The sequence below is a fragment of the Panthera uncia genome, chromosome B1, assembly GCF_023721935.1.
Source record: "Panthera uncia isolate 11264 chromosome B1, Puncia_PCG_1.0, whole genome shotgun sequence".
In the NCBI taxonomy this organism is placed as follows: domain Eukaryota; kingdom Metazoa; phylum Chordata; class Mammalia; order Carnivora; family Felidae; genus Panthera; species Panthera uncia.
The window spans coordinates 125,056,208-125,082,795 of NC_064811.1; the positions used below are offsets into that span (position 1 = coordinate 125,056,208).

The 26,588-nt window shown below is 39.3% G+C and overlaps 1 protein-coding gene across 5 annotated transcripts in view; it reads right to left on the reverse strand.

The window, feature by feature from the left end:
- Nucleotides 1–3,899: 3,899 nt before the first annotated feature.
- Nucleotides 3,900–26,588, reverse strand: part of LRBA (LPS responsive beige-like anchor protein) — a 785,855-nt gene continuing 763,166 nt past the window's right edge. For all 5 annotated transcript variants that reach the window (XM_049632267.1, XM_049632266.1, XM_049632264.1 and 2 more), the window contains 4 exons: nucleotides 18,748–18,849; nucleotides 15,223–15,419; nucleotides 11,059–11,210; nucleotides 3,900–5,207 (listed from right to left, as the gene is read on the reverse strand). In XM_049632267.1, coding sequence (XP_049488224.1) covers nucleotides 5,117–5,207; nucleotides 11,059–11,210; nucleotides 15,223–15,419; nucleotides 18,748–18,849 — 542 coding nt within the window. In that variant the 3' untranslated portion in view covers nucleotides 3,900–5,116. The remainder of the gene's footprint in view (nucleotides 5,208–11,058; nucleotides 11,211–15,222; nucleotides 15,420–18,747; nucleotides 18,850–26,588) is intronic.

Below are 26,588 nucleotides of genomic sequence, written 5' to 3' on the forward strand. Positions count from 1 at the left end.
GTGTGTGTGTGTGTGTGTGTGTGTGTGTGTGTGTGTGTGTGTGTGTAGGTCTGTTGTGAAGGCCTCCCAGTGTGTGGTGGTGCCCATAAAACAATGATCACCCGGAAGAGGGCAGCCAGAGAGGTGAGGAGGACCGTAGCCCTGGCAGCCAGGGACTGGTGGGAAACACCATACAGTGGTAGTTAGGGGAGACCAGAGGCACATCTGGTAGATGTCTTGGGCTGAATGAAGAACTGTTCCGTAGCAGGGATGGTGGTCCAAGGTTAGCAGGCAGGAGTTACGAAGGGCCAGACGTGAGTGCAGAGTCTAAGACTCTAGCCAAAGGGCAGTCCAGTGACAGAATTAGCTGCTTTCTGAAGGAGTGACAAGCCAGTCCTTGAAAATGCTTAGCTGCTAAATAACCACCAGAAAAGTTTATAGTGTACAGAGTATTTCATCCTGTATCATTTGAGCCACACCACATCTGTTAGAGATATTAATGTCCACATTCCACCAGTAAGGAAACTCAGAAGGACCAGGAGCTCATCCAGGCATGCTGGAGCTGGGACTTGCTCCTCTCGGTTCCCCAGGAAGCTATCCTTACGACTGGGCTGTCGTCTAGGTGCTCAGAGATGCTTTACCTGGGACATCTATGTCATAGGCAGAGGTGGGATGGTCTAGCAGAGACACCTGGCAAAGTGGTAGAAAACTGAGGAGGCCTGACAGGTTATCACAAGCGGGGGGGGGGGGGGGGGTGAGTTCTGTTAGATGAGGAAAGAGTAGTTTTTCCAGAAGGAAGCTGATACATGCAATTTAGCTTAGTCTTAGCCACTGGATTTTTTTCTTAAGTTTGCTTGAGAGCCTGTGTGAGTGGGGGATGGGCAGAGAGGGAGAGAGAGAATCCTAAGCTGGCTCCATGCTGTCAGTGCAGAGCCTGACACGGTGCTCAAACCCATGAGCTGGGAGATGGTGACCTGATCTAAGATCAAGAGTTGGACACTGAACAGGTGCCCCGTTGGCCAGTGGATTTTAAGAGGGCTACCTTATGGTAAAACCTACGGCCTTGAACTCAAAGGCAGTTAGCTGTGGGAAGGGGTTGTTCTCATTGAACAGCTGAGGGGAAGGAAAGGGTGTATTTGGTACACAGGCATTTTGCTCCTGCCCTTCCCTTTCCCAAACCTCTTTCATTTGTGTGCTCAGGATGGTTTCAACCCTGTGGGCCGAGTTTGATGGGTTCTGAGGCTTTGGGCACCCGTCTGTGCCGAGGATGAAGTCGAGTCTGGGGAAGTCTTTCAAATTGTCCCAAGTCCAAAGCTGCAAAGCAGCCAGTTGCTTCCTGCCAGGTATGAGGAAATTACAAGCCTGCCCAGCTGCCCCGCCCCCCCCCACCGTGGTTTTGGCAAGGAAAAATATTCCTGAACTTGAGACAGAAAAGTAATTCTTTTCATGTTTCTGGCATATGACCGCTGAGGTCTCAGAATTCATAGGAACATTTGTGGATGGCCGTCTTCCCTTATTGGATAGTCTGGCTGTCTCTGGAAGACAGCTTGCCGAAAGACCAAACCACACTCAGTTTCATTAAAAAAAACGTCCCTTGGTTTGAACAATTTGAATTTTTGGTCTGTAGCAGGGAGGGCTGGGAGTGTTGTATCAGTGTCATTAATAATAGGCTTAGATTTTTGTAAATAGTGATCTTATGACTTTGAGGGACCAAAAAGTGCAAGATGGATTCAGCTCTTCAATGTGAAAGAAAAATACAAATGAGCATTTTCCCATACATCTGAGAGGAAAGAGGAGAGACAAAAGGAAATGTAACAAATGTTTTTTGTATTTTATTTTATTGGTTTGCTGTTTTTATGGTCTTTTCCTCCCATTTTTTAGTTTAGGAAGTTGTGAAACTTCCCAGCTTCCTTATGCTACAAAAAAGGGGGAGTAGCTAGGCTGATAGCTCTCCTAACTGAAGTAGAAAACTCTTCGCCCAGCAGTGGGGCAGAATAGCCAAGTTTGGGGCCCTGGCATATTTGCTGATACACATGGTTTATGCAGATTTTGGGATTTACGTCCTGTCCTCCTCCTCTTTTATTTGTGAACATGCTTTGTCCTGATGTGATGTCACATGATGGCGTGAGGCTGGGGGGCTGGCTGCTACTCCACGATCTATAACGCATACGAGAAACCGGCAGACCTTCTCCACCAAGCTCAGTGGTGGGATCCTTCATACTGTGTCGTTGCAGAAGGATTCTGTATCCTTGGTCTGCTGTGTTCTTTCATAGTGATGGGGGGTGGAGCAGGGGCAGGACTAATGCAGTAAGAAGGACCAAACCAGGCCCGTGATTTGTATGGCCAGGAGCTCTTGAAATCCTATCCAGTAAAAACATGTCACAGATACCTAGTGAAAATCTCTCTCCTCAAATTCCTATCTGGTAGATCTGTCGTATGCTAACTTAATTGAATTCTAGTTGCTGAAAAGAGTACAAAGTGGATGTGCTGTCTGGCTGTTCCTGGGATTCCCAGCCATCACCTGCAAACTTGGCCCACACCCTGTCTGCCAGCATGGTGGAGGAGGGGGCCACATGGCACCAGGTGTGCATGGTCAGGCCCCTGGGCTCTGCTGTGGGATCTGAACGGAAAAGGGGAGCCCAGGTTCCATGTTACCTCACGTCCTACATGCAGCTTCTTGGGGTTCCTGTGCAGGGTCCTTTGAATCTTCATGTCCTATATGCTAAGTAGAACTAAAGTGTGATGTCATTTCAGGGGGCAAGATCATTCCTTTTTATTGAATTAATGAGATTTATTTATGGATGTCTGGTGTACTCTGGGGGATAAGATTCTCATCTAAGAGTGAATCATTCATCAGCATGTATCTGTGCTTGTCAAGTTTTCATGTCCTATATTCGCTAAGCCTGTACACTTTCAGAGACCTAGTGTTATTTCTTAAATTACAGAGCCTCAAGAACTTGATTGGTGACTTTTCGGTAAGAATCAATACTATCAGGGAGGAAAATCTGAATTTCTTGAGGCAGTGCACTTTAAAAGGAGCTGTAAATCACTGTATGTAAACTGAACACCCCACACTTTGAACCACGTCCACGTACCGAATGTCTTACCACGCTTCCCTTCTGTTGTAGGGCATCCACTTTCATCCCAAACCACCTCAACTTTGACTTTTTCTCCTAATTGGTTTAAATTTATTTGGAGTGTAATGGTTTCTTTAAAAAGTAGTTAATACTGGATAAAGTAGGTGAATGCTGAATAAATCCAAACAAATATGGTAAACAGATTCTGTCATTAAGCAACCCTTATGTTGACATGAACTAGGTTTGAGTAAAGGAACACAGAAGTGATACATGTTAAGTCATGCTTCTGTATTACTTTGTGTTTCTGTTACTTTTCCAGAGTTGTAAGTTTTAAAAGCAGTATAGGCAGTGGAGGCACCAATTTTCCTCTTAGAGTCCAAGAGGAAGCTGCTTTATTCACTTTGCTTTAAGCTTATAAAAATAGGGTAGTTGAGGTATCAAATGCTTGGCATAAGGACTTAAGTATTCCTGATTTTCTCCTACCATTTTCTCTAAAGTTTCTAAAGTATAATATCAGAGGGTAATGGCGGTGAGGATGCTTAATTTACCTGTAACTTGCATATTTCTTTGACCTATGATGTACTCACATTTGACTTTTTTTTCTTTCTTAATGGTTTATAAAACAGTGGTGGATCTTAGATATAGATCTAGTGTTTTCATCAGCGAAGTCTTGGTAAGAGGGAGCCAAAGAAGGCCCATGTTCCTGTTTTCATTCAACAGTGTCTCTTATTGGTTATGGTTCAAAATCTGGGACTGAACCAGAGTTTGGTTTTTTTTTTTTTTTTTTTGCAAAGAATTATCCTTGTTTTAAAGTAGAAGTGAAAAGATAGTATTTTCCAAAAATTCAATCACAAATGCCATTTTATTTTTTCTGTCAAACTGAGTTGTTCCATTCCAAATCTCTGCTTTTAGCGAAGAGCTGAGTGTTGGGAAATAGGAAGGGACCCCTTTAGGTAAGCTGCAAGGGAAATAGAGATGGATTGTCGGTTTCAACTCAAAGTTCACAACTTACAAAGAATTTATTTATGCAATACAGACCTTTTCTCAAATATTTTTCACAGAATTCCACACAGCAATCTACTAGAAAAGTAGAACTATACACCAAAATAACATGTTTCTCGGTACAAATTGCTACTCAAAGGAAGGTGAAGATATTCAGTAACAAATAGAAGGTGAAATGGGTGTTGCTTAATACAGCACCTGGTGGCCTCTGCGCTCAGACTGGGGTGGGGGAGGGAAGCCCTCGCTGATGGCTCTGCCTCAGTGGGCATGGTCAAACCTTAGGGGTGAGCTTTGGTACCTGCGTTTACTTCAGAAGAAAAGCAAAAGTTGTGAGCCCACGAGCATTCCCATCCTGTCATTTTGGTGTGCTATGAAGATGACGAATCGGGAAAAAATTGTAAATAAAAAACATTGTAAATACTTCACACTTGCTAGAACATGAGATCCTTTATGTTAAACACACAATAAAATAAAATAGCCTCCCCCAAACCATAATTTTCTAGGTCTAAAGCATGCCTGAAGAATAATATTGATAGAAATAATTCACTGAGATGCTTTAAATTACATTTACCATAATTTAAACATTACTATGTAAATCCCAGAAATTTCAGTGCTGAAGAAGCACAATTGCTTGGAAAAATACAGGACCCAAAGTACAGCATAAAATTCCCTATACCCATTACCCTATTTCTTAAAATCATGTATTTCTCAAGATTACAGATAAAGGGGAAGTGTTTTTTCATAATGTAGCTAGAATAAGTGGGTTTACTTGCTCCACTGGATATGTTTCCATAATTGGTGAAAATAGACTTCTCATTATGACTAAAAATATAGATTTTTTTTAAACTACAGAACCCAGCAGCCAATTTTCTGCTTTGCTATTCCCCCCCAAAAAAGTCAAGCAAAGTCTACAAAAATAGCAATTAACTTTAAAAAATATTTTGCTTCTTCGAGCAAATTTAAGTTACATTCAGATGTGATAGCTATTTCTAAGAGAAAGATGCTGCCCATTCCTTTCCCTGCCTCGGCTGAGGGCGGGGTGGATAAAGCTGTCACCGTCAGTAGCGGGTTTGGTATTCGTGATGCCACCGGTTAAAGTCGTTGTAAAACAGAACGATGCTTCCTGAAGCCATGCCAGAAATGATGCACCTGGGAGAAGCAGAGAGAAGGAGGGGTTTACAAACCTATTTTTTCCCTAGGGATCTGTTACTAAAGAGATAACCGCCCTCCCCAAATCTACAAGGTAAATACAGAAGATGGCAGTGAAACCTAACAATTTGTGAGAATTAAGGTATGTTTTTTGATGATCAATATGACAAGTCACTAAAACCTGGACAGACTTGATAATTTCTAATGTGGGCTGGCTAGTGAGCCCTGATGTTTATTTTTACATATATAAAATGGAAGCATAGTTGACACATGACGATCCATTAGTTTCAGACGTACATCATCATCCCACAACTGTATTACCATTCTCACAAGTGGAGCCACCATCTGTCACCATATGATGCTAGTACAGGACCACTGACTCTGTTCCTCTGCTGTATCTTTCTCCTATCTTTTATATGAGGTATCAGAACCAAAAGAAACTCAAACGTAATTGCTGGTGGAGGAGGATGCACATAGTTAAGTGATGGAGAGCTCTCTAACAGGTACAAAGTCAATGAAGAGTGAGAAAGCAGTGTGTTGACTGTAATTTGGACCAGGCCATGTTCTGCAGAAGATCTGGGTAGGGGCTTAGTCCTCTTAAAACCGTGAACTCACTGAGATGATCACTGAGGACAGGAGCTATCACTACTTGCTCCCCGTCCCTGAGAAGGTAGTGCAGGGAGAACACGGAGAGCCCTAAGACTGTTTATTTTTAACTTTTGAGAGAAATCGAACATGAGCTGGGGAGGGGCAGAGAGGGGGCAGGGTACACAGGATCTGAAGCAGGCTCTGCACTGACAGCAGAGAGCCCGATGTGGGCTTGACCTCATGAACCAGGAGATCACAACCTGAGCCAAAGCTGGATGCTTAACTGACTGAACCACCCAGGTGCCTCACTAAGATGAATGGTTTAGAGGGAGTCTATTAGATCTTCCTCTGAATGGTCTGGTTAGAACCAGTCTTTAGAAGTCATTTTCAATATCCTTCCTACTGTCTCCTATCAAAATTAGAAATTAAAATATGCCACTACCAAAACACCAAACACAAAAGAACGCAGTAATGAGGGAATGAAAGACAAAAAAATGCTCTAAGACATACAGAAAACTTATCAGTAATTAATTATAAAGGCACTGAACTCTCCCATCAAAGGAGACTGGCAGAATGGATTAAAAAAAAAAAAAGATCAAACTATATGCTGTCTACAAGAGACTCACTTTACACAAAAAGGTTGAAAGTGACAGAAGAAGATATTCCATGCATACATTAATGAGAGCTGGAGTGGTTATACTAATATCAGACAAAATAGGCTATCAGTCAACATCTGTTATGAGACAAAGATACATCAATTAAAAGGTCAACTTATCAAGAAGATATAACAATTGCAGGCATACCTTGGAGACACTGTGTTCTAGACAATTGCAATAAAGCAAGTCAAATGACTTTTTGGTTTCCCAGTGCATGTAAAAGTTATGTTTACATTTACACTGTAGTCTATTTCTATTTTTAAAAAATTTGTATGTTTTATTTTTGAGAGAGCGTGAGTGGGGTGGGGCAGAGAGAGAGGGAGACACAGAATCCAAAGCAGGCTCCAGGCTCTGAGCTGTCAGTACAGAGCCCGACGCAGGGCTCAAACTCACCAACCATGAGATCATGACCCGAGCTGAAGTCAGATGCTTAACCGACTTCAGGTGCCCCTATACTGTAGTCTATTAAAGTGTACAACAGCATGTATAAAAAAAAATAGTGTATATACATGAAAAATGCTAAAAATTGCTAACCATTATCTGAGCTTTTTGCAAGTTGTCATCACAGATCGCCATAACAAATGTAAGGAGAACGTTTAAAATGGGAGCATTACCAAAATGTGACAGAACCATGAACTGGGTGAATGCTGTTGGAAAAATGGCAGTGATGTATTTACCTAACACAGGATTGCCACAAAACTTCAATTTGTAAAAACAGTATCTGTAAACCACAATAAAATGAAGTCTGTCTGTAGAAACTTAAATACACCAAATATCTGAGCCCCCAAGAGATAGCCAAAACTGAAAGAACTGAAGGGAAAAATAAGCAGTTCTACAACAATAGTTGGAGCCCTCAATACCCCACTTTCAATGATGGGTAGAACGACCAGAAAGAAGAGGACCTAAAGAATACTAAAATCCAAGGGGATTTTAGAGCACGTGACTCTTGGTCTTGGGGTCATGAGTTTATGCCCCGTGTTGGGTGTAGAAGTTACTTAAATTCTAAGGGGGGGGGGGGAGAAAAACTAAGTGGACCTAATACATATGTCAAACACCCAACAACAGAAGAATAGACATTTTTCTCAAGTGTGCATGGAACATTCTCCAGGATGAACCATGTTAGGCCACAAAACTAGTCTTAAATTTAAAAATCATACAAAGTATCTTTTCCAATCACAACAGAACTGAAGTAGAAATCAGTAACAGAAGGAAAACTGGAAAATTCACATAGAAATTAACCAATGAGTTGAAATCTTAACAGAAATTAGAAAACACCGAGAAAAATTAAAACAAAACACAATAAACCAAAAGGTAATGCAATGCTAAGAGGGAAATTTATAGCTGTAGATACAGAATTTAAAAAAGATCTCTATCAGTAACCTAATACTATACTTCGAGGAACATGAAAAAGAGAAAACTAAACCCAAAGCTAATGGAAGGAAGGAGATTATATAAAGATTAGAGTGGAGATAAAAGGATAGAAAAACATGGGAAAAATCAAGAAAACAAAAACCTGGTTCTTTAAAAAGATTAATAGAATTGACAAACTTTGAGCTAGATTAAGAAAAAAGGACTCAAATTACTACAATCATAGATCTATTACTTCCAACTTTACAGAAATAAAAGAGGATTATAAGAGAATACTAGGGACAATCATATACAAACAAATTGAAATGGAAATGAAAAAAAAGATTTTAAGTAATCTCTATATCCAGTGTGGGGCCTGAACTCACAACCCCAAGATCAAGAGTTGCATACTCCACCAACTGAGCCAGCCAGGTGCCCGTGAAATGGAAAAATTCTTAAAAACACACACTATACCAAAACCAAATCATGAAAAAATAGACAACCTGAATAGACTTACAAGTACTAAGGAGACTGAGTCAGTAATCAAAAGCCTCCCAATAAAGAAAAGCCCTGGACTAGATGCTTCAATGGTGAATTCTACCAAATATTTAACTCTCACTCTTCTAAAATCTGGAGAGGAGAGGAGAGAACACTTCCTAAGTCATTCAATGAGGCCAGCATTACCCTGATACGAAAGTCCGAGAAAGATGCTACAAGAAACAAAACTTACCAATATCCCTTATGAATACTGACAAAAATCTTCAATAAATGCTAGCAAACCTAATACAGGCACATATTTAAAGGATTAGATACGACCAAGATGGATTAATTCCTGGAATGCAAGGATGGTTCAACACAGAAAAATTAATCTACCACATTAATAGAATTAAAAACTACATAATCATCTCAATTGACGCACAAGAGGCATTTGACAAAATTCAACATCCTTTTATAGTAAAAGAAAAAAAACTAGGAAAAAAAAGGAAAGGACATAAACACAATAAAGGACATTTATGAAAAACTCACAGCTAACATCATACTTCATGGTGAAGACTCAAATCTTTTGTGATCAGAAACAAGACACAGCTAATCACTTTTACCAGTTCAATATGGTACTGGAAGTACCAGCCAGACCAATTAGGCAAGGCAAAGAAATAAGCATCTAAATTGGAAAGGAAGAAGTAAAATTATTTCTATTACAGATGACAAGATCTTATATTTAGGAAATCCTAAGGAGTCCACAAAAAGTTAACAAATGCAACAAAGTTGCAAGATATAAAATCAACACATAAAAATAAGTTGCATTTCTGTACATGAACAATGAAAAATCTGAAAAGGAAATTAACAATTAATTCTATTTACAATAGCAACAAAACTGAATAAAATATTCCAGAATAATTTAATGCAGGAGGCAAAAGACTTGTACACTATAAACCACAAAATATCGCTGAAAGGAATATAAATAAATGTAAAGACATCTGTGTTAATGGACTGGAAGATTTAATATTATTAAAGTGATAATGCTAGCCTAAGCAATCAAGAGAGTCAACCCAATCCCTATCAAAATCCATTTTTTTTTTTGCAAAATTCATAATGGATTCTCAAGGAACCCCCAAATAGCCAAAAACATTCTTGAAAAAAAGAACAAAATCAGATGTTTTATATTTCATGATTTTCAAAACTTCCCACAAAGCTACAGTAACCAAAACAGTCTTGATACTGACATATAGACAACTAGAATGAAGAACCCACAAATAAACTCTGACATGTATGGTCAAATGGTTTTTAACAGGGTGTCAAGACAATCCAGTGGGAGAAAGGACAGTCTTTTCAACAAATGGTTTTGGGAAAACTTGATACCCACATGCAAAAGAATGAAACTGGATCCTTATCTACTGTCATACAGATATTCAAACTGGATCAAAAGCTAAATAAACATAAGCGTTAAAACTATAAAACTCACAGGGGAAAAGCTTCATAACATTGGATTTTGCAATAATTTCTTGGATACTGCTAAAGCATTCACAACAACAGGAAAAAAAGTTGAAAATTAAAAACTTGTACATCAAAGGACATTAAGAGTGCAGAGTCAACACCACTAGTCATTAGGAAAATGCAAATCAAAACCACAGTAAGAGACTACTTCACACCTATTAGGATGGCTATTATTAAAAAATCCACAACCAAAATATAACCTGTGTTGGTGAAGATGTGGAAAAACTGGAACCCTTGTGTGTGGCTGGTGGGAATGTAAAATGGTACAGCCACTGTAGAGAAGAGTTTGGCAGTTTGTCACAAAGTTAAACATAGAATTACTATGTGACTCAACCATTCCACTCCTGGGTATCCACCCCAGAGAAGTGAAAACAAGGATCTGAACAGATATTTGTATGCGAATATTCATCGCAACATTATTCACATTAGCCAAAAGGTGAAAACACCCAAAATGTCAGATGAATGCATAAACAAAGTGGCATATACTATTCAGCCTTAAAAAGGAATGAGGTTCTGAAACATGCTACAACAGGACAAATACTGTATGATTCCCCTTACACAGAGTACCTAGAAGAAGCAAATTCACAGACACTGGAATTGAGCTGGAGCTCTGGAAGGGAAAATGGGAAGTTAGTGTTTCATGGGACAGAGCTTCTGTTTGGGATGATGAAAAACTTCTGGAAATGGGCAGTGGCCATAGTTGTACAACAGTGTGAATGTACTTAATGCCACTGAATTGTACACAAAAAAATGATGGTAAATTTTATGTATATGTTACCTCTATAAAAAAAAAAAATCAGAACTTAAATGAGTGTAGAAGCAGCAAGATGCCAAAGGTTACATTCCCCAAATTTACCACTTAGAAGGTTTTAGGAAATTAGGCCAATCTCTCCACAAAATCCTCGTGGACATACAGGCCTTTTATATTATACATGTTTACGGTTTTTAGTTTTTATTTTAAAGAAAAAGTACTCTCAGAAATATAAAAAGCTTTATGGCAACATAATTACAGCCTTTGTTACTTAAATCCTATCTATTACTAGAGAATTCAGCCTTTGTCTAAGAGTGGCAATGCCATCAAAAAGAAACATCACACTTTTTAAAAAGTATCTTGGAAACCCCAATATTTACTGGATTTTTTGATTGCCCAGGTGACCCCCACAACCCATGGTGACCCCGATAACCCAGTCTGTCCATCAGACCATTTAAATAAATTCCCTCCAGTTTTTAATATCACCATCAGTAGACCATGATTTCAGTGTTACCTCTGGTCGTAAGACAGGGCCATGGCCCGGATTCCAGCGTCACAGCCTGGATAGGCGAAGAGGTGCTTGAGGTCAGACACCTGCCAGACCATGACCACACCATTGTCTCCTCCTGTGAGCAGGTACTGCCCGTCTCGGCTCAGCTGGATGGCCTATGAGACACAGCAATATTCAGTGGAGATGTGGTCCTAGGAGAACTCTGCCTCCCACCCCGTTTAATTTCCACACCACGAAGCCACTGCAATGCAGGGAGAGATTGTATGCATGTGTTCCTAAGGAGTTTTTAGGAAATCATGAGTTACAGAAAACTTCTGCCATTTTTCAAAAGTCAAATGGACAAAGTTAGGCAATGTCTGACGCTTTGTTTTTGTGTTTTTAATTTTTGATTTTTAAAGACGAGGTGCCAAAATCCTCCAGTTCTGTGAATACTATTTAGATGGTGTATGTGGTGGACTAGAACCAGTGCTCTAAAATGAGGAGCCTCATGGCACCTCTCCACTTGTACCGTGGACATGCTAAGAAGCCTATTTTGTACCAAGGCTATGCAGACAGTGCTAGCTGACCTCATATCGCCAATAAAACACTGCTGCCTTTGGGGCTACAGCCCCACGGGAGAAGGCCAACAGTTGTAGTACCTTCACTGGGCCTGCTGGATTTTTATAGCAGGTTAGGAAGACAAGCTGGTAGAGAACTACAGCTTCCAGGGTGATTAAACCCCGGGTGAAGCATTTTCTTCTTGCCTCAGGACTGACTGCTTCCTGCCAGTACTGAACAGGAAGTACACACATGGAATTTGCTCTTCGATCCCGTAAATTGGGCCAAATGTGGACCACTGCTTGTTTTTATAGGACGTTTTACATTTTTAATGGTTGAAGAAAAATCAACAGGATATTTCATGATGTGAAAATTACATGAATTCCAAATTTCAGTACCCATAAACAAGGGTTACTGGAACATAACCACGCCCATTTGTTTATGGCTACTTTCGCAAGTGACTAACAGAATATAGAGCCTGCAAAGCCTAAAGTATTTATTACTTATCCCTTTACAGAAAAAGTGTAAACACCTGTAATCCTGTGTCCACCTGGAGAGTGAAGTGGGAATACAGATGGTGCAAACAAGCCAGAAAGGAAAAAAAATCTAACTTCTGAAAAACATATCTACACTGTCCTACACTCAGTTTTAGTATAGTTGCCTTAAGTCTTTAACCTACCCTTTGACAAATTTTTAAAAAAATCATAGAAAAGTAAGGGCCGTTTCATAGGCATTCAATTCATATTTATGCAAATGCCAACTTTTACTGGTCTCTTAAATGTAGCTTCTCAAGAATACAAAAATACATCTAAGAAATAAAAACCCACGTGTGGAAGATAGTTACATGTAAGAAATATTCTCTAAATCTTAATACAAATAGTAAGATTTTTCAATATAAGTAAAAATCAATATCCTTTCCCCCCATTCACTTTACAAATAGCGATCTCTAGGGGGTATCCGGGAGCTGCAGTAAAAACGAGGACAAACAATTATTTGCTCTACTTCTAAAATTCAGCTGATGAAAATCCATTAACCTTATGGTTGTGGTTCATTTGAGTTTTATACTTGAGGCTTTTTGCTGGATAAGTGCTATATTAAAATACAAATTAAAACTATTAATCTTTAACTCTTTGCACTAGTAAAGAATCTCTAATCCTAGTCTATCTGGAATTTAAAGCCTGGATTTTTAGGATTATACATTTATCAGCATCCAAAACATTTTAATGAGCCTGGGGCCTGCCAATGTGAAAAAGTATTTTGCTGGCCTTTCTCATGAGGAACCTGTCAAGTTCCCCTGGAGGCAAGAGTCAGGGTAACATTCACTGAATGGCACTCTGTCTTCTACTCGAAGCAGCCCTCACATAGTTCTTAACTCTAACACGCCTCCCTCCGTACCCAGGCCGGGTTGAGCCTAACAAGTTTAAGAGGACCCCAGAGACATGCTTAGATCCTCCTCTGCAATCCAGAGTGCCTTGGACAATGCCACGGCTGAACTGGTTTCTACAGCCAGAGTGGTCTGCTGGGCATGATCACATCCTAAAACACAGCTTCCACAGAAAAAGAAAATAGATGAGTTCCTGTGGGTGAAATGGTGGCTGTCCTTTGTTTAGGGTAAAATAACTTTGCTGCTCTGTAAAAGCTGCCCACTTCATTTAAGTTACTCATTAAGACATCTAAACACTGCCTAGTTGATGTGCTATGATACGTTAACCAAATGCCACTGAACAATCTGGCATCTAAATAAAAACAGGTGGGAAGCCTTGATTAGTGCAGAGGTTCCCCAGGCTGCCTGCCTGCAGGGTTCTCAGTATTTCAAAGAAACTTAATTTCTGGTCTGAGCTGATGACTAATTTGTTTCCATGGTCTCCTTTCCTGATACAGGCTCAGACTGCAGGGCCTGCAGGATGGAGCTGGAGATTTTTGCTCTGTGATGTCTCTTACTCTTTCTCTCTCTCCCTCCTTCCCTCCCCAACGCAGTTAGCTGTGAAAGTGTCCGTCTCCGGAGCCATGGGCAGGTAGTGCCCATTTTAGGCAGGCGTGTTTTAATCACACAGTTGCCACTTCCAAGTTAGTATGATAAAGTGCAGGAGTGCTGGGAAAAAGGCAACGGATTGTTTAAGCCTAAAATCCAGTGGGAAATATTACAGGGGAAAAAAACAACAATAGCTACAGGGCAGAGAGGAAAAAGCATGTGTGTATGAACAGTCTGCAGAAAGCCTCCTTCCTACTGCCTCAAGGAACTTCCCAGAGCCTTTCGTACTAACTGAAATGCCACAGATATTGTTTTAGCTAGCAAGGGATTTCAAATTATTTTACAGATTTATTAGTGTAGCTGACAGTATAATCGTAACTCAAAGTGACAGATTATCAACATTATTATTGTAAAGAAAAGAGGAAAGGAAAATCCTCTGATGTGTACTTGGTTTAAATGAAGTATTATGGGAAAGTAGGGAAAAATAAAAGCTGAGTATGAGTGCGTGCTTTTGTGGTAGAAGCAGTCAAAATACAATGAAGAAAACTCAGAGAAAAGGAGAGGACATTGACTGAATTAAAATTCAGTGCTATGATATAGAAGCAGCAAGTGACCTTCATTTCATCTATGTAATCTATAGTTAGGGTTGTTGTTTCTTAATACTTCCTGATCCTATATCTATTTACTTGAGAAGGGGGTGATCAGGCTAGATGTGGGAAACTGGGAGAATTTATGTCATCTAAGCTGCCCCGGGTCAGGAGGAGCAACGAATAAAATGTCCAGAGCCAGCCTAAAAAGCCACACTCAGGGGCAGAGGCATTCCCAACATGTCTGAGGTTCCCTCACTGTACAAGGTCACACATACCTCCAACCTCATCTCGGAAAATGACAGGAATACCTCAGCTTCACTTTATTTTAACCTGCACCAGCAGGTTGGGAGTGAGAAAAGAAGAACCTTGAAAAAATAGCCTCTCCAAAGAGCAGTCCTCAGTGTTTCCTTCCACCTCTAATACTTTTGGAATCGTGTCCTGAAAATGAAGCAAGACTCCAGAAGGTCCACTAACATTACCCTTCCTTGAATATCCAAAGGGGAAAACTGTCTGCCTAACTCACATCCTAATTGGAAGCCAACTCCCTTAACTTGGCAAGTGTTGGCCTTGTTATTCACAAAGAAGTCTGAAAGGAGATACTAATCCTAATAGTCATAATCCCCTACCACTCCCGCCAGCAGCCTATCCAGGTGTGAAGAGGAGCCAGTTTTAGGTGTGGTCTACCGGACCACTGCAGTTTTGATGCTCAAACAACAACCATGTACAGTTAACTTTCTTAGACTAAAAAAAGCTAAACAAGGCCACGGAAAGCCACCCAGGTTGGCTTCACAGAACCGTAAGAAAACTCTCTGCTGAAGGCTCGCCTTGGGCTTCACAGAGGGATCTCTTGCACAGGGCTGTCTGAGCAATGCGATCAGCACAACAGGACGTGCTGTGGTCTGTGAGATACATAAGCCTCATGCACGTGCTACCTGATGATTTTCTTTTGGTGTGGAAAGAGGCCTTCGGTGACTAAAACAGAGGTCTCTCTAGCGAACCTCTCCCTCCTCACCTGCCACACTTGGAGGTCAAAATCTACAATGGTGACAAAGTCTGTAGCATACTCACCCTTATGTTATCGTCTGTTTCCATAGTGGCCTGGAGTTTCCCATTCACACTGAATGTACAGAAGCAGCCATTTTCATAGAATATGACACAATGACCCTCTCTTGAAGCCTGAATGAGTTTTGGTTTCAGGCAGTTTTCAGGACCTTCCAAAGTCCTTAACAAGTCTCCATTCATGGAATGTATGAGACATGGTCCTTCTGAGAAAAGAGGAGAAACAACAGGCAAAATTTTTTTAAGGATGACAAATGTGAAAATGAATTTTGAGCACAAACAGGATCAAAAGGCTGCTTGTAGCAAGCCTTTAAAAATTATTTATCTTACGTATGTTATTTCGCAAAATGTCCTCTGCGTGCTGGCCAGATCTCACCTCCTACTTGGGAGAGGAGAAAGCCAACTCATACACATTCAAGTTCACTTTTCCTCAAGCGACAGGAAGTTACTTTATGAAATGATTTATGCTAAGAGATGATAAAAACAGGAGGCATTCAGAAAGGAACAGGACAAATTTCAATTCCTCGAGGAGCTTCCGGGAAGGCTGGGCCACAATTAAACACAGGCTGCCGTCGAGCTCACTGTGATGCTTTGCCCGTGTGTCATAGGGGCCCCAGCAGCAGTGGCCGCGCTGTGGGCCAGTGTGGGGAGAGCTCATTAGGGCAGCTTCCGGAGGCCTCAGCCTTCTGCCTTCCCATTGCTTGCTGCTTCACAATGAAAGAATGTCCCTGGTGGTCCACTTACCCATCCTCCGCTTCCCCACCCCCTGCCACCCACACACATAAATTCACACGGAGATCCTTCTGCAACCAAGTGCACTTGCCTGCTGCCCCCACTGTGAGTGGCACCAACCACTCCCAACCCCCAGGCTGACCTCCAGGCTGAGCTGCCTGAGGAGGACGGGAGCTGCAGGTGAGTGCATACATCGCAGAGAGTTTGTATTTTTATTGAGCGCCTGTCACCTGCAAAGCTAAGAAGGAGTAGGTAACTGAAACCACCTGTGTGATGAGTATGTTCTAAGAGATGTGAGTCAGACAAGAGGAGTAATGAGCATAAGGCCTGCTGATCTCCAGGCTAAGTTACTCATGCCTATGGGGACTTGTGATCTCTGTTTCCCACAGGACTACTAAGGGCATGGCCTTTTGAAAATAAGGTTCTTGGTTTTCTCTTGACCGCTCAGGAGTTTGTAAGTTGTCTGTGTTCTCAGCATAAATACATACCAGCAGCCTCTGCTTCACACAGCGGCAGCACTCGTGAATGTCCATTATCATTCTAAATGACACCAGTCCCTCAGCACCACAGTTCAAACTTCAGTTTTCACAGTGATGGCATAAAGTTCACGTCTGTGACCAGCTCTTCAGTCCACAAATCACTATGTAAATAACAGATGTGCGTCCTGAATGACCAAGCACATCATTTCCTTTAAAGTCTGTCAGTGAGTGGTCACTGCACGTCTGTTACTCATTCGTGCACAGGGAGCAAACTGTGGTTGTGGTTGTGCTGCTTCCTCATCTCTGGTGATAAACCCATGTGACATTTTACAAAAATGGATAATCAAAAGAGAACACTGGCCACAAAGGTGAAACTGCACGAAGGAAATTAAAAGTGATAAACCTGAGTGTGAACTTTATACTGAACATAAAGAGGGTTACAGAAGAAAGAACTGATTCTGGAAATGTTGACACTGCTGAGGAAATTAGTGAAGAAGAACTTATTGACATAGATTAGAAAAGGGGTTGTAACAAAAATTATGTCCCAGAAGTGATGCCAGCAAAAACGTTCACTTTAAAGGAACCCTAGCCGGGGGCAGTGTAGGTTGGGGGGTGGGGGCCTGGGTGGCCCAGCATCTGACACTTGGTTTCGGCTCAGGTCATGATCTCATGGTTTGTGAGATAGAGCCCTAGAGCCCGTGTCAGGTTCTGCACACTGTGGAGCCTGCTTGGGATTCTCCCTCTCCCTCTTTCTCTGCCCTTCCCCCACTCAAAATATATAAACAAACATTAAAAAAAATAAAGGAACCTGAGGGGATGTTTCATGACATTGAATGCACAGAAGATAAAACGTTGGAAAGTTACCCAAACTTAGAAAGGAGCATGACAACTGGTCGAGGCAAAGACAAGATTCTTGCTTGTTATCTTAAGTTATATTATACAAGAGAAAGAGGCAAACACTATAAGTTTTTCAAAAAGAAAATAATTTTCAATGTTTCTAATGTTTTAAATTACAGTGTACTGAGTTTTACTGTTTTTCTCATGCTTATATATATATACATATAACTGTATATGAGAATTTTTAATGTGACAAAAAATTTTTAAAAGCCATGGAACAACCACAAATTTTCCCATTGGCTCTTATGATCACTTTTCATGGTTTCAGCCTGCATGGTCATTTTTATGACTCTGCACTACCATGCAAAACAAGGATAACCTTTAATATGATAGGTTTATTTTAGATCTCTAATTTTGTTTGAAGATTTTATTTTTAAGTAATCTCAATACCCAATGTGGGGTTCAAACTCACAACCCCAAGATCAAGAGTCACATTTCTACAGACTGAGCCAGCCAGTCACCCCTATGTCTAATTTGGATCATGTAGTGTCTAAGAACTTGTTTGCTCAGGATATATGAAATTCCTGGGTATAAGAAAGGAAAAACTCCAGTAGGCATAGAATTCTTGCCATCATTATTTCATTGCTTTGACCAACTAAATTTTTAAACACAATCCTTTGAATATTTAATAAGTCTTGTTAGCTAGACTAAGTATTATAGTTTGAGATGCAGATAAGGGGAGTCAAATGCTCAATGCATCCCCATCAGATAACCTTCAAAGACATAAGATTACGGTACTTTTTTGTGTGTTCAGACCTCAGCTCAGGTCCATATCCAAAGAGATAGATAAACCTCAGAGATGGAATAAGCAATGAATTAGAAACAACTCGGTTTCTGGTCAGATCCTGATTTGTTGTGTGTGCTCTCTGAAGGCTCGCTTACATGAAGGCCTAAACACATGATGATGCTGCAAGGGCAGACTCTAAGCAGACCAACTTAAGTATCTTTCCACTTCATTCTCAATGTCATCCTGGCTCCTGCCTAGTTCTAAGATTTGGAAGTTAAAACAGACTAGGTCAAGAGTTTCTATGAAAACTCTTGATGTGTGAGATGAAACCCAGCCCAGAGTCCAGAAGAATAAATAGACAAAGATGTTCCTTGTTCCTGCCTCCCTCTTCAAAGAACTTCTGTGAAATACAATTTTCTGCAATGACGTCAATGTTCTGTATTTATGCTGTTCAGTACAGTAGCCACTGGTCATGCGTGAATAGTGAACACCTGAGAAGTGGCTTATACCACCAAGAAACTGAATTTTAAACTTTATGTAGTTAACTTACACATTTTAGTCAAACAGTCCTATGTGGCTAATGGCTACTATAACGGGCGGCATGGCTCAGAGAAAAAAGTACCAAATCCATCTTGGGCGATTCGTTACCAGGAGACACTAGAAAACGCACGTGACTTTATGAAGGTACCACAGATTTACCTTTGGAACCACTTAACACGAGTCCTAGCTCAGCGCAAACGGCAGCACAAGTGATCTCGTAGTCATGGCCTGTCAAAATGGCCCGGGGAGTGGTGGGCTCACCTTTAGGAACAAACAGATAAAAACAACAAATTAATTCAAGTTCACGCAGGGGATTACCTCTCTCTACTCAGCTCCCTCTACCTAGGCATTCCTATAATGTTCACAGTTTGGAAATCTGTCCAAAAATTCTATTTTAGGACTAGATCCAAACTATACGCTGGAGTATGAGGACCACAGTTGCCAAATTTTGAATCTTTACATGATTATATCAAACAACAATGGTTGAAAACAGAGTAAAATAAGACAAAAATCTGCACTGTAGAATGCCGCAGATACTTTCCAAATATAAATATAAGCCCCTTGATTAGATGATTTATAGACTAATGATTATAAAAGTAGCAACTCTGGCTTGATGCCCATTTCAAAGAAAGGACGCCCCCCCCCCCCATTCCGTGGTTCACTGAGATCCCTGTCATAATGCAGACAGTCTGAACTAGGAGCTGATACCTCAAAGCAGCTCCTCTCTTAAATGCCAATTTACTAATCTTACGTACTTTTCTGAAATACAGACCTCACAGGGTGTATTTCTCTATGGTTCAAAGAACAAAGGGGGAATAAAGCAAACTCTTACATGTAATTCTACTGATAGTGACTGAAAATTAGGGGAAGAAGGTGAGGAAGGGGTAGCAGAGAATCAGTATCCAGATAATGGAAGATACTTCTATACATTTTCACAAGTAGAAAAAGTCATCCTTTTTTCTAGTCCCAAACTGAAAAGAAAAAAACTAGTTGGTTAATAAGAAACCCACACCACAAACAGCCCCAGCTTAGATAACGAAGACAGTAATGGGCTTGATTTGTGGCTTGATTCATGCCAAACTGCAAGGATAAACTGAACTCCATATTTAGCCTGAAGAACACTATTTTAAGACCACACTAGCCCTCTACTTTTATAGCCTCTAAAGACAAAGACACAAAAAGCCTTTATAAATGGGACTGAAGGGCAGTGTTCTATTAGCATGCTTAGATTTCCTTGATTTGGATTGGTTTCACAGGAATATTGATAAAGGATCCTGTGTAGCCCAAAAGGGGCACATGTGCCCAGAAGAAGGTCACTAGCACCAGCTGTGGAACTCATGGAAAAGAACAACTTGTTAGATCCTATCATGTCAGTCAGGGAAAATCCAGCAGAAACCTGCTGTCCTTGGAAAGGCAAATACTGGCTGTCCAAAAAATTAAACTAGCCTCCAAAGCAATGGTTTTTGCAATGCATCAGTGGCTTCTCTGAAATTTCATGCAAAATAAGTGTCCATGTTTATGTTTTTCTGGGGGCGGGGGGGGGGGTTGGAGAGGGGAGGAAGGAAAATAGCTTTTACTGAAGGCACAGAGATCCAGACCAAAAGCAGAGGAGGGTCTCTCCTATGAAGACAGGGGCCTAGATTCTGTGCTTCCTGCCCCACTTCAGCTGGAGCCTGCAGTTACTTCATGTCTAGCCACTATAAAGAATTATTACAATGCATTTATTGTAGTATATAATACATAGCTGTGTCCCCACAGAGTCCTTCATGATTTTGGTGACTATATATACTTCTGAATGAGATTTAAGTAAAGGGGCATCGTAGCAAACGTTGTACTACATTGGCTGTGTCACATGCAGCCAGACACAGGAACTGGCCTACATGCTTAATGACAAAGGGAGACCTCAAATGACATATGGAAAGGCAAGAGGATAAGTGGAATGAGGAGCTTGGTTTCTTTTGATTCCAAGTGTGTAAACTCTGAGGGAAAGCCACCTTAATTACAAAGTTCACACTTGACCTTTTGCAAGCCAGAAAGAATTTGTTAGAAGAGCAACTACATTTTTTCCTTAAAAAGTACACAAATTTGGGAAATTATTTTAAGAAAAGCAGCAAATAATGTAAGCCAATCTGAACTACTTAACTTTCTATTAGAGATAAGCTTTGGCTTAAAATTAGAACTATGTTTTTAAGTTACCAATAATTAGCCCTGATTCATGGTTTCCCCCTTCCCTGAGATGTTCTACATTCTACAAAAATACTGTACAAGATACAACTTTGGAAATTAACATTTCATTATATCTACTTGGCAACCTTTTAAAATCAAGAATTAAAATAATTAAGATCTAAGGAATACATTTTTAATGTGATTGCTCCTTTTTTGTTTTCATACGTTACCATTTTATGGAGGGGAACGAGGAGGGGGAGACTTGGGTTTTAACTTGAGTTGTCTTGGAATTCTTCAGTGGGATATGAAAGTTTGAAGGAGAACTGATGGCCGCTGAAAGCAATCTAAAGTGTAAGCCAAAGTAAACAAAGGACAGATGGATAAGGGTGGATCCAGAAGACATTGTCACTTGAGCATGGCAATGCTTTTTGTTTTCTAGATCTAAGAATTTTTTCTCAGGGACATAGGAAGGAAGGAAGAAAACTGCTGTCAACTGTATTTCTTTCTTTCATGTAAGAGTTGAAATACTCAGAATTTTCTAGGACTGTACAGTTTAGGAAGCCTCACAAGTAACCCCATAAAATTGGTTAAGATAAAATCATTCTTTTTTGTAAACTCATGCTTAGGATTTTTTTCAAAAGTATGCTTTACTTACAAAATACGAGTTTCCATTGATCCACACTATACCAATCATTTCTCCCTCCACAAGTCAGAAGACACACACATACTGAATGATTTCAAAACTGAAAAAGATTTTTCTTTTCCCAGGTCCTGATCTCTAAATAAAGAACTGTTCAATGCTAGGACTTTGGCCTCAAGTTTGGCAAGATGTCCTCAAACCCAGGAAGCAGGTTAGACAGTTCAGGAAATACAGGGGGGAGAAAAAAAGAAAAAGAAAGAAAAGGAAAGGAAAAGAAAAACAAATTAAAAACATAAGGGTAAACTTATGATCATTGGGTTGCTCTCAGGTAACTGGTTTCACAAATATTCATTGGATTTCCAGTAAAAGGACTGTGCTATTTGACTTCCCTCCCCTGTAGGAAATGCACATTAATATCCTCTAAAAATCCACATACAAGAATATGAGGAGCTATCAAATCCTCTTTAAAAAGGCTGTTTTCCAGTCTTGTGTAAAACCTGAACTGTGCATTCTCGTTTCATTATCTGCTATGCAGATTTCATGTTCTTTAAATTTTCTCATCAAAAAAATCTGTTCACAGTAAATACCTGTTGGGTTTTATAAGTTCCAATAAACCAAATGTTTTAAATATTAAAATTTCACTTCAGCAAATAGAATTATATGATATGGGATTTAAATCCAACAGGTCCAAACTGTTTAAATTCAACCGATATTTGGGGGACCGCTTGGAATAAAATTACTAAGGGCAGAGGGAAAAACTGCAGGCAGAACATAGGCTTAATATGTGGCTCAGAGAATTTATTTATTTCTCTGTAGTTACACTGTTATACATCATTCTGGATCATAGAGCCCAAGCAATAACATCCTATAGAAAGGAAAGGAAAGGAAAAACTGCTACATATCTGTGTATATTTGTTTGGAAAGTCTAGAAACAAAATCTAGGAACCATATAACTCAGTGCCATTGTAGCACTCATATCCCAACCTCTTGCCAGCCCTGAGAGTTAATACTTAGGAGGGAAAATCAGCTCAAATAACACCATCTTTCACTGAAGTCTCTAAACCAAATAAAGAGTAGAAGAAAAAAGTTTTCTGAAAAATATCAGGTTAATTCTTTGATAAAAATTTGCAGTAGTAAATGGCTACAAAAAATCTTTACTTTGGCTTTCCGAGATAGGAGGATCTACCAAAAGCTAGATCATAAAGCAGAACAGATTCCTTTAAGAACCTTTTAAAGTCTTACTGCTTGAAAAATTGTCATGGCTTTCCATAAAGCTGAGAGAAAAATTTATCTTGCTGCTAGTTTAAGGGGCTACACTTCAAACTCTTCTTAAAGAAAAATAAAAAGAGAAAGAGGATAGACTTCTTGGACTGCTTTGAAAAGCTTGAGCAATTACTTCAAAGGAAAGGGCGTCTTTGTCCGGAGAGCAGGTTTATGACTACTGATGCAAATCCTAACCAAAGGCTGAAAAGGATACTCAGTGCATCTTTATGGATGGCCTTAAAGGAAGATGAACAAGTCAAAGGAGATTAAAGACAGCCCAAATCCTGCCAAGATCTTATACCGGGACACACCGGTTTTTACAGATGTGCTTTTCTCAGTACATAATACTGGAAATATCAGTACTAATTTACAGACACTATTCTAACAACCCAACTTGCATTAAAGCAGCACAAGATCTCCGTAATACCCATTTAGCATTTATATTGGACCTGTGTTTTAAAATATTAGGTGACGTGTTTTACACCATTAGGCAGAATAACAAATGCTTTTGTTAAATGTGTTTCTTTGGTGCCCTCATAACTGAGTATATTTCTCCTCAAATGGACCCTGAACCACTTACAGTTATACCTCACGGAAGAGAAAACAGTCATTTCTCTAGTACCTGTTCATAAATATTCAATGAGAAAAATATTTCAAAAGATATGTCTCCATTAAGGCAAGGGGGGTTAATAATCCAGGTAAAAACAGACTAGATGTGTATTTCTGGCAAACACTTGAGTTACATTTTAAAATTTCACTAAAGTTCTTGGTATTTTTGGCATCATCTCCTCTGTCTTATGAAAATTAAATCACTTTAAAATGTACTGCACAATTCTCATTAGCAGTTTAAATATGTTATTAGCAGAGAGATAATCTCCTTCATTCATTCCCTGTTTTTTTTTTCACAAGTTACTACTTAACTTCATTTCATAATGAAGTTTGGTTCTACATGTACCTATTTCTAGTTTCGTAGAAATGAAATTAGTTCTTTCAATTAATACTTAGTTAAGATGACTCCTTGGGCCAAAAAGTTAACATTTCCCATTTGCTTTCTCATTCATTCATTTACTCCTTCATTTACTTAATAGCCTTTATGGGATATATGCAATGCACTGTGGAAAAAGGAGGGGAATAAAATATAGTCTATTGTCAAATAACTTGATTTTAAGTGGTCACTGGATCAGGTTCTGTTACCTTACTATAAACCTGCAAAGTATAATTATGAATACCTATAATGGGAAAGGTCAAAAGGCCGTACTGAAGTTCAAACTGTTACAATGGAATTTTTATACCAAATGTGTATTTCACATCAACTAATGAAGTCCTTTAATAAAAACAACAGATATAATTTTCCACATTATTAAAATATAACCATCTGACCTCTTCAAGAGGTAAAAGAAAATATGAGACCTGGCTTTGTTAAAAAAAATCATTTCAACAGAGTATTCACTTTGAAAGAAAACACATATTTAAGAACCTAAATATAAAAGTTATTAAGTATATAGAGATTTTTTATAATCTAAGTATTATACAACGTATGCCAGTCATTTCCTAACGAAGGAAAGTTCCGTATTGCACATGCCTTTTGTCCCATTTTAATTACATTTTGATTACTACAACAATTTGTTGAGAAAAAAAAATTCACGTGTTAACTGTACACTGAACTTTCTTATGTGGCTCACCATAATGGCAAACCGAGAAAGGAAATGGCTTTCTGAAGCGGAAATGAGGTTAGCTACTAAATGTTCCTTAAACCTTTCCCATTAACTTCCTAATGTCACTACATTTTAATTATGAAAGAGGAATTCTTTGAAATTTGTTCTAGTCCTTCTATCTCCGCCAACCTTTCTCCTTCTCTCCACTCATCATAGTCTCCTTGGTGAAAAAAAAAATGTTAATTTGGTTAGATATATAGACTATGGAAAATAAACCAAAGCTGCATTTAGGGTGGGACAACCATCAGATAGTAAATTTTGATAGCTTCCTCTTGTAAATAATATTAGAATTACTAATGCAAAACAAGATAATGTTGGTATAAAAATCAACTATAGGTTCTTGGTTTGTAACCTTTCTTCTTCCTCCTCTTTGTCTCTGTGTGTGCATCTCTCTCTTACAACTACAATAGAAAATGTGTGTGAGTACGTACCTGCAATTGCATAAAGTATAACCCTAAGTTGGGTCATAATATTAAAAAAATACAAAATCCTAACATGATATATACTGTCGTAAGAATTCATTGGGGCGCCTGGGTGGCTCAGTCGGTTGAGCGTCCGACTTCGGCTCAGGTCACGATCTCGAGGTCCGTGAGTTCGAGCCCCGCGTCAGGCTCTGGGCTGATGGCTCAGAGCCTGGAGCCTGCTTCCGATTCTGTGTCTCCCTCTCTCTCTGCCCCTCCCCCATTTATGCTCTGTCTCTCTCTGTCTCAAAAATAAATAAATGTTAAAAAAATAAAAAAAAAAATTCAGTTTAGCAAAATCATCTCTGTATTGTCCTTTGCAAATACAAAGCATGCTTTAGTGACAGGGTTGCATCAAATCGTCTACAGGTGATGGCCCAATTAACTCAAATGAAAAATGCAGTACAGCTTAGTGATCAAGAATGGTGCCTCTGGCCTAGAATACCAGCCATGTGATCTTCCTTGGGCATGTTCTCATAGTTTACAGTAAGATCTAGGAGCTTCAAGGCCCAGGGCAGAAAGTAAAGACATATTTATAATCTCTCTGTGCTTCACCTATAAAACAAGGATAATGATAGTAGTTACCACATAGGACCACTGTAAGGTTCAATGAGTTACCATGTAAAGTGCTTTTGGCGGTGCTCAGCATGCAGTGAGCACCCAGCAAGTATCACCGAGTAATAGTAGTGGTAGTAGTAACAACAGTAGAATGATGTTCACTCTCTGTTGTAGACGCTCTTTCAGCAAAAGTATAATATCTGATCCTATGCTTCATAAATGAAAATTAGAGATGGTTCTGATTATTTTTGTTTGTCATTCTTTTATTTCTTAACTTCTAAAAATTAAACTTTGACTTCTCCCATTCTTCCTTTTCTTAGACTTTCCAGTCTTCCCTAACAATCCATATAAATTCTGATAAAACTACTAATACCTAGAAGCCTAGAGAAGAAAGTGAAGGTACATTATAATCATTAGGTAATAGTACAGTAATAACACTACTATTATCAAAGTAATACGTGCTCATTATAAAACATTCAGACAATGTAGTAAATTATGAAGAAGGAAATGAAAAAACTGCCTCTAAATTCCACTACCTATAAATAACCATTGCTAACATAAGAAAAATCATTTTGCTGGCTATCATTCTGGACTTCTTTCTATGCATGAATATACACAGAACACAAAGTATATACATAGACATAGACACCTAAAAATTATACACGTAGTTTGGTGATCTTTTACACTTAACGATACAGACAGCATTATTTATCCGTGTCAGTACCACAAATTCGTAATACAGTAATGGCTGCAGAGTATTTCATTATGTGAACATACAAGACTCTACTTATGTATTACATATTTTTCTTTCTTAACACTTTTCATTTGTTGATTCCCCCCATAGAGGGGCTTGCTTTTGGCTCAAATTCATTCATAGCTCCTGTAGCTGTATATCTAGTATCTAATAACATAAACATTATAAAATTTTGCCTCCAAAAAAGAATACAGATAAAAACATTTTACACCTTTAGCTTAATTGGAGACATTCTGCTTTTAACATCAAAAGCAAAAGGCAACCTATTTAATGGGAGAAAATACTTGCAAATCATATATCTGATAATATCCAAAATATATAAAGAGCTCATACAACTCAATAGTAAACAAACAAATGTAAAACAATCTGATTTTCAATAAATAGATAGATCGATAGGCAGAGGATGTGAGTAGGTATTTTTTTTTCCAAAAAAGACATACAAA